Raw genomic sequence first — 13,515 nt, 5'->3', positions numbered from 1 at the left:
CTTGTTTCCAGCCTGGAGCCCATGTGCTCTCTGGAAATTCGGGATCTTGATTGCCTCACAGAAAAGGTCGAAGTAGAGAAGGCGCTAAAGCGTGAATGTTCAGAGGTAACCAATGCCCGGGTAGGTATCACCTCTGTAAATGCTCGAGGCTAAAAGCTCGCCGTGGTGGACATTCCCGAACAATATGCCAGAAAACTCCTTAGCAGCGGGAAAATCAAAATATCGGATGGGTAGTATGCAGGGTGCGAATGGGGATAGTCTCCACCAAGTGCTACAGGTGTCTGGACTATGGGCACACGTCAGCAGCTTGCAAGGGTCCGGACAGGAGGACAGCATGCCAGAGATGCGGCCAAGTGGGTCATCAAGCTAAGACCTGCAGTCAAAGCGAGAGTTGCGTTCTCTGCAGGGATCATGGCGCGTCTGGTGAGAGCGTCGCATACACTGCGGGCTCGGGACGGTGTCCGATCTTCAGGGCAGAATCGGAGAGGGCTAGGGTGCGAACGGCATGATCCGCATTTTACAAATTAACATGCACCGAAGTACAACCGCTCACCAGTTGCTAGCACAGTTTGATGCGGAAGTAAATGCAGATCTAGTGCTGATTAGCAGGCAATACCGAAACAAGGACCCGTCCTCATGGCATCTCGACTTATCGGGCACCGCTGTCATCTGGGTTGGGGACGACGTTCGACTTCGTGTTCTTGCCGAAGGTCGGGAGAACGAGTTTGTCTGGATCCGGTGTTTAAGGATAACATTTTTTAGCGTTTACCTGACGCCAAACGAGACGATGCCGGACCTGATGCTCTGGAGGACGCCGTTTCGAGCACGAAGGGACGAATCCTGGTAGGCGGTGATTTTAATGCCAGGCCTCTTGCTTCAGTCAGACTCCAAAGGGAAACGGATTTTGGAAATGGCGGCGAAAACCGGGCTCGTAGTTTTAAACACCGGATCCACGTCAACGTTTTGGCGCCCAGGCTGTCAACAAAGCATTCCTGACATCACTTTTGCGTCGGAATCTCTGGCATCATCGGTGCACGGGTGGCGAGTCCTAGATAACTTCTCAGCAAGTGATCACCAGTACATCGCGTTCGAAGTGGTTCACGCTACTTGCCGATGAGCACCAACACGACGCTCGCCCTACCTGTGGAATATCGCGAGGGTGAACATCGGAAAGTTCGTCGATGCTCTTGGAGTAGGCAGAGCTGCGCTGGAGGGCGCTCCGAGGGTGGTAGCGTCGCAGCTGATACCGTCGTAAATTCAGTGATGAACCTGATAAAGACGGCGTGTGAGACTTCAATGCTCCGAAGGAGCCCCAGCCGTGGCAAGCCTTCTATGTACTGGTAAACGGCAGAAATTGCCGACCTACCGAGGGAATATCATAATCTCCGCCGTTTGGCACAACGTTTGCACGCCAACGAGGAGGCATGCGCCATAAAAGCACAGTATAGATCAACAAAAAGGAGACTCCGCAGCGCTATAAATAAAAGCAAAGCTCGCAGCTGGCAGAACCTTGTCAACGAGGTGAGTGAGGACCCGTGGGGACTTGGCTATAAGCTTGTCACCCGAAAAATCGGGGCTCTGCGGAAGCGCTGCATACTAAGTATTGACCAGATGGACTACATTGTACCGGCATTTTTCCCCAGACATCCTGTACGGATTGATGTCAATAGCGCGGAAAGCGTCGAAGATTGTCCCCTTTCACAATGAGAGAGCTCAAAGAAGCAGTTCTCACTATGACTTCCCTCCGGAAGTTTAAAAACTGGTGTTCCGCCAACGGCCAGACTTGCTGCTTGAGGCGTTCAACGCTTGCTTGAAGGAGGGAATTTTTCCTTGTCGATGGAAAGTGGCCAAGCTTGCGCTGATCAGCTAGGGTAAAGGAGACCCGGAGCTCTCGTCTGCATACCGACCGCTGTGTATGCTTGACACGACCGGGAAAGTGCTCGATAAGCTCATCAGGAGTAGACTTGCTGAAGCGATCCGCCCTGCCGGAGACTTATTAGCAAGGCAGTTCAGAACAGGGAGATCTACAGTGGATCCTGTTATGGAGGTCGTAGATGCGGTTCATCGAGCCGAGGCACACAGCCGCCAATTTCGACGGATAGTGCTCCTCATAAGGCTTGATGTCAGAAATGCCTTCAATTCCGTAAGAGGGTCAGCTATGCTAAGCACACTAGAAAACTCATTTCACGTGCCAAGCTAGCGGATATTCAGGGATTATCTGAAAAACCGCTCCCTGCTCTATGTGACGCTAGACGGCCAAAGGAGAATGGAAATCACGTCAGGAATAGCACAGGTGTCGATCCTAGGGCCGGACCTCTAGAACGCTTCCTACAATATTCTGCTGAAACTCGACATGCCCGAAGAGTCGCCCCTGGTCGGTTATGCAGACGACTTTGCGGCACTGCTCACGGTTTCCGCCTTGCGCTGGAAAAAAACCGAAGTGAGTAAGAGAATCCCGACCCGACGTTCCATATCGATCGGCGAGTTGACTATAGGGTCAAAACCAGCGGTAAAATACGTTGGTTTCATGCTCGACTCGAAGATGAGCTTCTTCGAGAAAATCAAAGCAGCAGCGGACAAGGCTGCAGCTGGAGTCGCGGCGTTCAGTTGGCTAATGGCGAATGTCGGGGCCCTATATCAACTAAGAGACGTCTCCTTATGGGAGCAAAGCAGTTGTTTCTGCTCTATGGTGTGGAGATATGAGCTGATGCCCTTGACAAGGAGGTGCTTCGTAAACGCCTTGCTCAAGTGCAGAGGCTGGAAGCTTTGCATTTGGCGTCTGGTTATCGCACCGTCTCCGAACCGGCTGTGATGGTGATCGCAGGAGTGATCCCCGTTGCCCTCCTAGCTAAGGAGCGCAAAGCCGTAAGGGCGAGAACTTAAGAGAGGTGGTTGCCTGTGAAGAACGTCAACGCACATTTACCAAGTGGCAACTTTCTTGGCAAAATGATCCGTGGTTGAACAGAGCGCACGGTAAGATTGATTACTTCCTTACCCAACTTCTAAGTGGGCATAGAGGTTTTCAGTCTTACCTGCACAGGATCGAGAACGCGCGATCTCCTGATTGTGTGTTCTGCAATGAAGTGGCGGACGATTCTGAACACACCTTTTTCTTTTGCGAGAGATAGGACGGCTTTCGTCAGCAGCTTTATACAGACACAGGGGAGCTCTCTCCAAACAACATTGTCAGAGAGATGCTGAAGAGCGCTAGCAACTGGAATCGTATTGCGCATAATGTTCGGGCTCTTCTTATTGCGAAGGAGATTGAAATCGACCGGCGGAGGGATCGGACGGTAAGGGGCTCCCTGAACTAACAACTCCCTTCCTCCCCTTCCCTCCCGTTGGTGAAAGGAATTCCCTGACTTGAAGGCTTCCAAAGCCGGGAGAGCAGGAGGGCTAACTCGAAGTAATGTGTCAAACGGTTCCAGGCTAGTTCTCTGATGACAGGGAGGTGTTTTGTTGGTAGTCCGACACCGTGCTATTGCGAGGAGTCCAACACTCTATGCGCAAAACGCATTAACGTACCCTACTCCCAAAAAAAAAGTGCGAAACCACCAATATTCTTCCGAAATAGGTACATACATACTAAATGCTCCAAACCGTCCAAAGCTTATACTTAAAATATCAATGCAATCATATCTGATCGCCCAGTGACTGTAATGGGTTAAATTTAATTACAAAGATCAATACACACTAGGCCTATAATTAAGAATAACTTATTTATTCATATCATTTGGCGAATATTAACTTTTGTTAATTCAACCTTCAACATCATCTGGCATAGCAGCTTCTCTCAAATCTCCACAAACACAAATCGAAATTGATCCATTTTTCCCCGTCTGCATGGCTTTCACAATATTTTTCCCACAAATATCTGCTTCTTGCCCTGCCACATTCGCAACCTTAGCCACTTCCTCCTTAACATAATCGAAAGTTCCTGAATTTTCTGGGTATTCAATAAGTTTTGTCTTTGTAAGTCCTGGGCAAACTGCCATAAAGGCTATTCCTGTTTCGTTGTAATGAAATTCATGCTGAAAATGGAAATAAAAAATTTAGTTCATATCAGCACTTACAGAAACCTTTGGCTCACCGAAAGAGACCTAGTGAAACCAATGCAACCATGTTTGGAGGCTGAGTACACCGCGAAAGGATGACAAGGTTTTAGACCTAAAACTGAAGCTACGTTAACAACAATTCCTCCATTGCCACCCTTATGCTTGCCCATTAAATTTACTGCTGTGAGGGAGGTGTAGATTGTTCCAAGCTGAAATTTCAAAAAAAAATGTGAAGTAGCAATCTGTCATTTATTGATCCATGCATGTGAAGATTGCAATAAAAGTTGCAATTACTAACCAAATTGACTTGAATGCATAGCTCAGGAACACTTTCTTGAAGTATACCACTGCAATTCACGAATGCATCCAATCCTCCCATTTCGTCCTTTGCTTTTCCAATAGATTCTTCAACAACCGACCTTTTGGCAACATCGATATATTCGAAAAATATTTTTTGTGTCGGGTATGACTTCTTCCAGACTTCCAAAGTGTCCTTGTCCTCTTTCAAATCCAAAATGGCCAAACACTGCAACATTGATTTTTTTGGATAATTGTCGAGTTCTACCATTGCATGAACACAATGCTTGATAATAATCATAGTCATTCTACCTTAAAATAGATGAATGCTAATAGATAGATGTATCCGCTTTCCCATTTTTCGATCACTTTATGTGCGATGGAATTAGGCTCCTTGAGAAGGTATGATAATCTTTCACTGTACTTTTAAGACGCTAATTAAAAGGTCTGGATGGCCTCAGACGGTGAGAATGCCTTCTCATAGTATCACCAGAAAATTCGGAGGCAGATAGGAAAGGAAATTGTCGAAGAAAATCTGGAGAAATGAGCTACACCATTCAGCGACGACTAAACCAAAGACCAGACCAAAATGCGAAATCGGAGCAGAAAAGACATGGGAAAAGGCTGTAAGAACGGTTAAACAAATCATTCAAGCGAGAAACTACCGACGCTTTGCTTGCCGCCATCCATCGCCGCTTCGCTTCTTTCAATGTTTTGAGTCCCTTTCACATTTTCAGCATTACACAACTGCTATGGTGACCACAAATGTGGGGAATGCAAACGCTTACTGAGAAATCGATCTATGGATCTATAGATTATCTGACATAGCCTAAGTAGCGCATTAGCTCGGAAAATCATCCATTTATATAAATCAAAAGTAACTCCCGGTGACAATGCCCAAAAGGCAAGCCCTTCCTAGTAGATGATCCAACCACAGCACGAGATTGCAGCGCTGTTGGTCGCATGTTTTTCAGAAAGATAACTCTATCGACAATTCAAAGAAAAACTCGGTAGTATTAGATATGAGATATCTACAAACCCATATCTGCTGAGCAATACAACGAGTGAACATATATCCAGTCACCACAGAGGAGATGCGGGAGTCATAAGGGAGAATTTACAACAGTATTTTCAGCAGAGCTTTGAAGCTGGAAGGAAAGACTAGGCCCGACCTATTCGCCAAACCTTCGAGATTGAAGCAAGAAATATCTGTCGCCTAAAATAATAATAATAACAATCGGTGGCGCGACAATCTACTGCGGAGGATGATAGAAAGGGTAATCTACAACAGCCTTCTGCAAATAGCAATAGTATGAATTTCGGCATGCCCACATTACGGTGTATGTCAAAACATAACTGTCAACTTGGGAGTTCTCGAAAGGGCTACACCGTGTGAACAATGGATATGTGAAATTGCGTTCAACTCCAAAAATTAACAACATATAAAAGATTCGTTGAAATAGATTCTCCTAGGTACTTAAAGTTGCTCTTCCAGAATTCCCTTCTCGAAAGAACGGCATAGAAAATGCATTGTCTCAGCGAGATTACTATGTCTTCCACCGCGAAATCTATCATCAGAAGAGGTATCACTGTCAACTTCTGTTGTGGTTGTTACATCTGATAGATGTGTAGGTCTTTGCAACAGAGACCCTAAGAACAGTGCAGTCTCAACTGAATATAACTAGTTTTATCTCGGGAAATGAGAATACAAAATAGTCATGACGACAAAACATAGGATGAGCAATACCATCAATGTGAAAGCCGGTGGCCATTGGGTAATACGGAATTTCGCGGGGAGACGCTAACTAATGCTTCGAGGCGGTCTGAAAATATATCCCTCGAGGGGCACCTAATACCATTGCAACACTTCCAAAACTTGGCTAATGCTGTTAGATCAAAACATAATCAGGGATAATTCGTAACTAGAATTATGTAATCCATGATGCTGGACGTAAAATTGACAAGTTCACAAAACTAAAAAAACATAAACACGGTTTACCGCCTGACAATTCTGGAGATTGGCGTTGCCTTCAAAACAGCATCAAACGAAACTATGTTTGATTATAGTAGGTTTCATCCCAATTGACCTCTTTCCGTTCAAATGTGTCTGGTTGCACTGAAGAAACTGGATTGACTCATTCGTAACGACCATAGGACTAAAGCACGCAGCTGGAATGGAAGAGAGGAATAATCACTTGCAGCACAGACAGAATGAGGCTGGGAAGGGGGATCACATGCGCAGTTCCTAAATAGACACGGAGGCTTTTATAGACAGTACCCGCACCGTACCGTTTCCTATCTGCTAATTCTCCTTGTTTTTCTGGACGTACTAATACAAAACACGCACTATTCCACTATCCCAGCCTCGAAGCTGAGTGAACGAAGAGCTTACACCCTGACAATATAATTGCGGAGATATTCAAGTCCGAGGGAAATGGGATTGTAGTCTGCAATTATGAAGATTCAGCATAGGCTATTTAAAGAGACCTCAACAATGAAGGCGAGAAGAACCTAAATCAACAAGCCTGTCCACGAAGTATTACTTTAATATGACAGGATTGGAAAGAGGTGGGTGATTTTTAGTGAGTTAAAATCCCTTACATGCCCCAAAAAAGGAATGTCATTCGGAAATCCTCTCGTTATTCTCCTACAAGTGAGTAGTCAAAGGGTAGTATAGGTCCCAGGGCGAATTGTAGATTGATATCCACGATGGAGCATAAAACCAGAGAAACGCCTACTAATCCAACACCAACAGCTCTACTACCAAACCCTATCTCCACTTCCACGTGGTGATCGCTGGGAGCTCTTTCTTAACGAAAAGCTGCAGACAGAGAAGGATGAAGGCGAGTCTCCCGCGCCTAAAAACGGGACAAATTGTACCAACTGGTCCTCCAGGTTGGGGGTTGGGTAGGGCTGACAACCCTACACAGAAAACCGAAGTTACGAAGCCACAACAGGAGCCTCGGACTGGATGGATAAAACAACGACGAACCCGGCACCGACAAAGGAATAACGATTTGCGCATTTTCTCTTGGAACGTGCGCTCCCTGTACAGAAATGAAGTTGCTGAGCAGCTAGCCGATACCCTGTTTCAATATAGGATTGACGTAACAGCGTTACAAGAGATTCTTCGGACAGGGACCAGTTTCCAGGAGAAGAGTCGCTACACCATATAATATAGTGGCCATCCAATAAACCATGTGTTCGGAGTAGGTTTCTTAGTCAGCCAAAAAAATGAAACCTGCTGTTATCGGCTTTGAAAACATAAGCGAACGGCTTTACTCTCTGCGTTTGCGAGGCAAATTTAGAAATATAAACCTCATTAACGTTTACGCCCCTACAGAGGAGACTGCAGAGTCGGTGCTTTCATCCTAGTCAGATGATGTTCTAAGCTCCTCAACTTAATAAACCACAATGGTAGGTCCCAGTTCTTTGTTTTCCACAACTCAGATAAGATGTGATTTAGATCCTCTTGCTTTCCCTGATTTTATTCCTTTTGACAGGTAGAATTGTGCTAAATATCAGCAGTACTTATAGAAGTGGAGGATGAACAATCTATCCGTCGCGGTTCGGCGGACGATAAGCGAAGCACCGTTCTTGTTATTAACGCAATAGAAGTATTCGATATACTGCGTGGGTTCGTTTCGGCTTTTGGCAAGACGATACAGATCTCTCTTGCCATGCCAGGTGTCCAGTTTATCGTAAAGATTTTTGTAATGGACAGCTCGCGTGACAGCGATCGCTTTCTTTGCTTCCCGGTTGGTATTCTTATAAATTTGCCAATTGGCCAGCGTTTTATCGTCGAGAAACTTGTAATAGAGTCGTTTTTTTTCACGAACCTTCATTTGGACATCGTCTTTCCAAAGCCAAGTATTTCGGTGAATGCACTGCTTACCGGGCTTGCTCACCCCGAGGGTTGCAGAGGCCGCTTTGTGTTTCTAGCTTGATTCTACGATTCTCTACATTCGTAATGATTGGTAATCGTCTAAATGAGATTATTTCTCCTTTTTCTTATTAAATCGGCACCATTTAACGCACCACAGACCTGTGCATTCCTCATGTTCTTTTATCAAGGGTTTGATTCGCAAGTCAGCAATCAACGAGCGATGCTTAAGTATGAAGGTTATAGGGGCGATGCTTAGGTATAATGGTTCATAGGGGAGAGCTTTGCAGTCAGTGACGGTGGTAAACTGTCGGCATCTTATGACGATATAGTCGAGTTGCGTCTTACTATTCCCAGTACACAATGTAGGAAGGTGAGGCTTTTGTGTAAAAAAAATCAAGCAATTGACGCCAAATTTGATGCAAAGGTGGGAACTGTAAACGGTCACGCATACAGTGGGCTACATCTTTCTACACCAAATTTGCAAAATTGCATGCGAAAGGGGGCTGCAATTTTTTTTTCGCCAAATATGGTAACGTGCGGTATCAAATGGAAGGTAGTTTTGATGAATAGGTGGAGGAACACAGGGGGTCGAAAGTGATCATTTCTTTTACAGATCCATTCTCAGAAGCTACCTAACCGAAAATTCTGAAAGAAGTCAATAGGCTGCCACTATATGGGACCTAGACTCCGAAATACTCTCCATATTTTCAGTAATTGGCTGCAGAATCCTCCTTAAATTCATCATCAGCTGCAGCAATTTAGGCAATAATAAAAAGCATGATCCTACCAAGCTTAATGAAAATCACACCATTACTAACAAAGTTATAATAGGTCAAAATTGACACTTCTTTGCAAATTCAAGACTTTAAATGCCAATATCACCCGAAAGTGGATATTCTCACATAATATATGCTTATATTACGTGCTACATACTAATGGAACAAATGCGTACCCAAATGTCTCTATAATGGAAATACACAAAACCTTTCATACCTGAAGCGTCCAGCTTCTGGTTTCCCGACTTGTTTATCATGTTCGCATTCTATATCAACCTTTTGCACTACACCATCGAATTCTTGTAGAGCGCAAATATTAATGCGCCTTTCTGAAGGGCTTTTGCAACTTCCCTCGTTTCTCCACGGGAGTACCAATATTTTGCGGGCAGACACGCATTTGTTTTACTTACATCCTAACATCGCGTCGTCCGAATAAAAGAGGAGATTGTCATATCATATGCGCTGATCATTACGATCAGAAACTGCATCAAGTGATCACAGATAGTTCCATGAGGGTTAAAATTGAAATATCTTGATTAGCCCTTTCTCGGATAGGCCTTAGTTTTGATATCAGCTGCAATGTAAGGAACTAAGTACAAATCTCAAACTAAAAGTAGAGCTGAACCCATTTTCAGAAACAGCTCAATGATAATTCAGAAAGAAAAGAAAAGAAAATGATATGCCTTTATAAAACCTAGGCCATAAATGCCATCCCAAAACGATATCTGTTGAAATAAGATTAATAATAGTATATTACTAAATTATTTCAATTGTTCGCGTGAAAACCGTCTAAGTTCATTCTAATAATACAAAACTGTATACAAAATAATAATCCTGGAAAGTTTCGTGCAAACCCTACCGTTGTTAACAAAATTATTACAAGTCGAAATTACCATTTCTCTACTTTCACTAAAAAGCAGATACTAGCCAAACTAACATCATTAGAGTACCTTCCGAAAAGAATGCGTTGGGGGTGTCTAAAACAGTCCGCAATTATTGTTTTCAAGTACGCAAAAATGGATCCATTGTCACTGTGAAAGCGCAGCAGAAAAATTCTGTATAACGCGGTAAAGAATCTAAGCCTATCTAAGTTCCTTGTGATTTACTCTGCCGCTACTTTTCGTCAGTCTATGTTCCTCCTCCTTCCTCCAAATCCCTCCCGATAGTAGATGTAGCCTGCCCCGCATCGCCTACCATTCCCCTTCTTACTCCTATCCTTGTCGAATACCTCATTGGCGAACTTGATGCCAAGGTCGGACCTGGCTACGATGGTCTTCCAAACCTCTTTTTGATCAAAACTGGTAAGTTCATCTCCCTTCCCCTATCTCTTATTTTCAACAAAAGCCTTGAAGAGAATCATTTTCCCAGCTTGTGGAAAGAGGCTCTCATTACCCCCATTCACAAAAGTGGCGATCCTTCGCTTGCCGAGAATTACCGTCCCATTTCCCTCCTCTCCTCCTGTTCCAAAATCCTGGAAAGATATGTCAGCGACTGGTTGTCCGCCCACTTTGGCCAACACATAGTGAAAGAACAACACGGCTTCGTTAAACGTAGGTCCACTGCCTCCAACCTGCTTAACTTTACAAACTTTGTCGCCAAATGTCTAAATTCACGGCAAGAAGTGCATACCATTTACACTGACTTCTATCCAAACTCTCGTCCCTAAACGTTCCCATACCACTTGTTTTATGGCTTGCCTCTTACCTTTCCAACCGATCCTGCCGCGTCTTTTTTTGACGGCTGTACTTCCCGCTCCTTCTCCCCTCTTCTGGCGTACCACAGGGGTCTATTCTGGGTCCTTTGCTATTTTTATTTTTTATTAACGACCTTCCTCCCCTCCTTACTTGTCCCTGTTTGCTCTATGCAGACGACCTTAAGCTGTTTTCCGCTATATCGTCGCCTATGGACTGTGTTTCCCTTCAGAATAACCTGGACACTCTGGTTCGTTGGTGCTCGACTAATGGTTTAGCGCTAAACGTCAGAAAGTGTCATTCTATGTGCTACTCCCTAAAATCCTCACCCACTTCTTTCTCCTACTCGCTTAACGGACATTCCTTATCCTGCTTAAATTCCACTCAAGACCTCGGAGTCAGCTTCCCTCGTGTGGATTACCCCTCCCGCCTCCGCTTTCTAAACCTTCCCTTCCTACAACAGCGTAGATCCTATCTGGATCTATGCACATTCTTTAAACTTTCCTCGGGCCTGATGGACTGCTCCGCCGCTGACGAGATCACCTGCCGTCCTGCGTCTTATAACACACGTAACGCAGATATTTTCAACGTGCCTTTCGCGTTTGTTGTCCGTTAATTAAATAAATAAATAAATAAATAAATAACGAATAAATCAAAAGCACTCAAGATAAGGCGTAATATGCTTCCAAGCAAGTTCAAGGCCAAACTAGCAAAACATACACTAACTGCCGTATGATTCAATCCAACTATAAAAACCATCAAAAAATCAGATTATATCTTGTAGAAAACTAGGTTTTTAGTCAATCTTTAGAATTATAGATGACTAGCGACAATGCCTTAAGTAAATTGTCTCTTTTGCTTATGTAAAAAGGAAACCGGTTAACTGAACGTCAGAAAGTCAAGCTCACATCAAAAACACTACACCAAAACAATTTCTGAATTAGAATGAAAGAGATACATAAAAGTACATACCGGAACACCTTGCTCCAATAGCTCCTTACATATAGCCTGCCCAATTCCTCCAAATCCCCCGGAAATAGCGACCTTCAATCCAGTAATATCAACAACCATTTTTGCTAAGCTTAATTTCCAAACTGTTCTCACTTCAAGATCCCAGATAAACTAAAAACTTCTCACATCGTTTCCCTAGCGCATCTAACTCCACGACAAATATAGGATGATAATACTATCTTTCTATAATAGTTTTGATTCTTACTACCTTATCTTACTACCGCCATAGAGTCAGTTTTTCGAGGGAGATAATTTGTATAGGATGAGCAATATAATGTTATCTGGGTTATCTGGTTCTCTTTTCAAATTTTGGCTTATCTTAAAAATTGGTTGTGCATATCATTGTCTCCAGCTCGATTTTACTGACAGTAGGGAAAAGAGACGTGTGATGATCGTTAGGTTAGTGCAGACTAACGAATAGTGGAAACTATAGCTGAAAATGCTCATCTCCTGATACATCTATTTAAAGAGGGCACGTCGCATGTAACCTTTTGGAAATTTAAGGATGACTCTAAAGGCAGAAAACATGCAGGTCCTTTCTGGAGAGAGATATTTCTGAGGTTTCTTTGCCTTGGATTTGAAAAAGCCGGGCAGCTGCATACAAAATACAAATCCAGTTCATCCTCTCCTCACACATATCGCTACTTTCTCCAGACTATAGCTTAGAACCCTACTAGGGTTTTCATTACCGCCGCGGTTTTTTTGCCGAAAAGGAGAGGGCGATATACATATGACCGGCTACTACGTTCATTGAAATATCATTCCAAATTTGGCATGCCCTTTCAAAGACTGATGGAATTGGCAGTTGATTTGGCTAGAGAGTCGATGACCGTTAGTAAATTCTACAAGGTGGTGACACTGAATAGATTTGGATTAAAGGCACCTGGGCTAAACTGATTGTCAGTAACCACTTAGCTCGGCTAGTCGAAAATTATCCCTTGGGAAGGCATTTCTGATACGCGACGAATGACAGGCCGATAGAATACAATGTGGCAGCTGGTGTTTGACCTGACGTTAATTGTTGTTGCGAATCATCTCGAGAATGGGAAACTGTGTTAAAGTGAAGTCATCCTTATTTTCAAATTATATTGTTATTATATTTATTTAGTTCTCCAATTTCAGATGCCGAGCCGCATGTAACTTGCCCTGTCCACTGAGTCTTACCACCTGTTTTGGATTTTCCTGGCGGTTGTTCAGCTTCCACTTTGCTGGGAAATCTTCTGTTCTCGATATTATCTTTATGGTTTTCCCGCTGAAGTTTTCAAATCTTAATATGGATGATGGTTTCTGGTTCGTCATATAACCCCCTCTGGTATCTCATTTGCCATTCCTCATCCACCCTCACTAGACCTAAGAATATCCTAAAGCTCAATGCTCGGAAGTTTTGATTTTTGCTCTCCGGCGTGGTTCATTGTCCACATTTTTCTGCTATAACACAGAACGGGTCAAAATCAAGATTTATATAGGGGTAGGTATGGGTGGCCGCTCCGAGGAACGTTGTGTCGCACCATTTTTGTACCACAAACTAGGCATGGGCGTTTCTGTTGTTTTTGAAAAACGTTAATTAACAGTTTTTTCAAGAAAAATAACAATTAAAAACAACAGTTGAAAAATAACGGTTGAAAAAATAATGACGACTAGCTAATCGTTTCGATGCGATGCGTTTTTAGTTTTAACAGAAAACGTTTCTTTCCACTCGTTATCGTTAACAGTTGATTTTGTCATACGTTAAATGTTATACGTTACCGCTTCATTTTCATGTTTTATTTAGGCAGAAAAATGTAGCTGTTGTTTTAAAA

At 43.6% G+C, this 13,515-nt stretch overlaps 2 protein-coding genes across 2 annotated transcripts in view; one reads left to right on the top strand and one right to left on the bottom strand.

Annotated features, from left to right (window-relative positions):
• The window catches only part of LOC119654067 (cytoplasmic dynein 2 intermediate chain 1), an 80,628-nt gene that overhangs the window by 34,786 nt on the left and 32,327 nt on the right, over positions 1-13,515 (top strand). The gene's annotated exons all lie outside the window — the stretch shown is intronic.
• LOC119654242 (alcohol dehydrogenase 1-like) lies at positions 3,688-11,874 on the bottom strand. Its single transcript, XM_038059484.1, has 4 exons — positions 11,678-11,874; positions 4,354-4,581; positions 4,091-4,264; positions 3,688-4,031 (listed from the first exon to the last, which is right to left on the bottom strand). The coding sequence occupies exons 1-4, from the start codon at positions 11,774-11,776 to the stop codon at positions 3,759-3,761; spliced, it is 774 nt and encodes a 257-aa protein (XP_037915412.1). The 5' UTR covers positions 11,777-11,874; the 3' UTR covers positions 3,688-3,758.

Source organism: Hermetia illucens, chromosome 4 (assembly GCF_905115235.1).
Source record: "Hermetia illucens chromosome 4, iHerIll2.2.curated.20191125, whole genome shotgun sequence".
Taxonomy (NCBI): Eukaryota; Metazoa; Arthropoda; class Insecta; order Diptera; family Stratiomyidae; genus Hermetia; species Hermetia illucens.
Note: the sequence above shows the minus strand (reverse complement) of the source record. Positions and strands in the feature narration are given on the sequence as shown.

What these genes read in the sequence shown, in the direction of transcription:
- LOC119654242 (XM_038059484.1), bottom strand. Translation starts at nt 11,776, where the DNA reads ATGGTTGTTGATATTACTGGATTGAAGGTCGCTATTTCCGGGGGATTT. An exon ending in TATTGGAGCAAGGTGTTCCG is followed by an intron (nt 4,582 to 11,677) that starts GTATGTACTTTT and finishes TCAATGTTGCAG; the next exon opens with TGTTTGGCCATTTTGGATTT. An exon ending in GTTTCACTAGGTCTCTTTCG is followed by an intron (nt 4,032 to 4,090) that starts GTGAGCCAAAGG and finishes TTCCATTTTCAG; the next exon opens with CATGAATTTCATTACAACGA.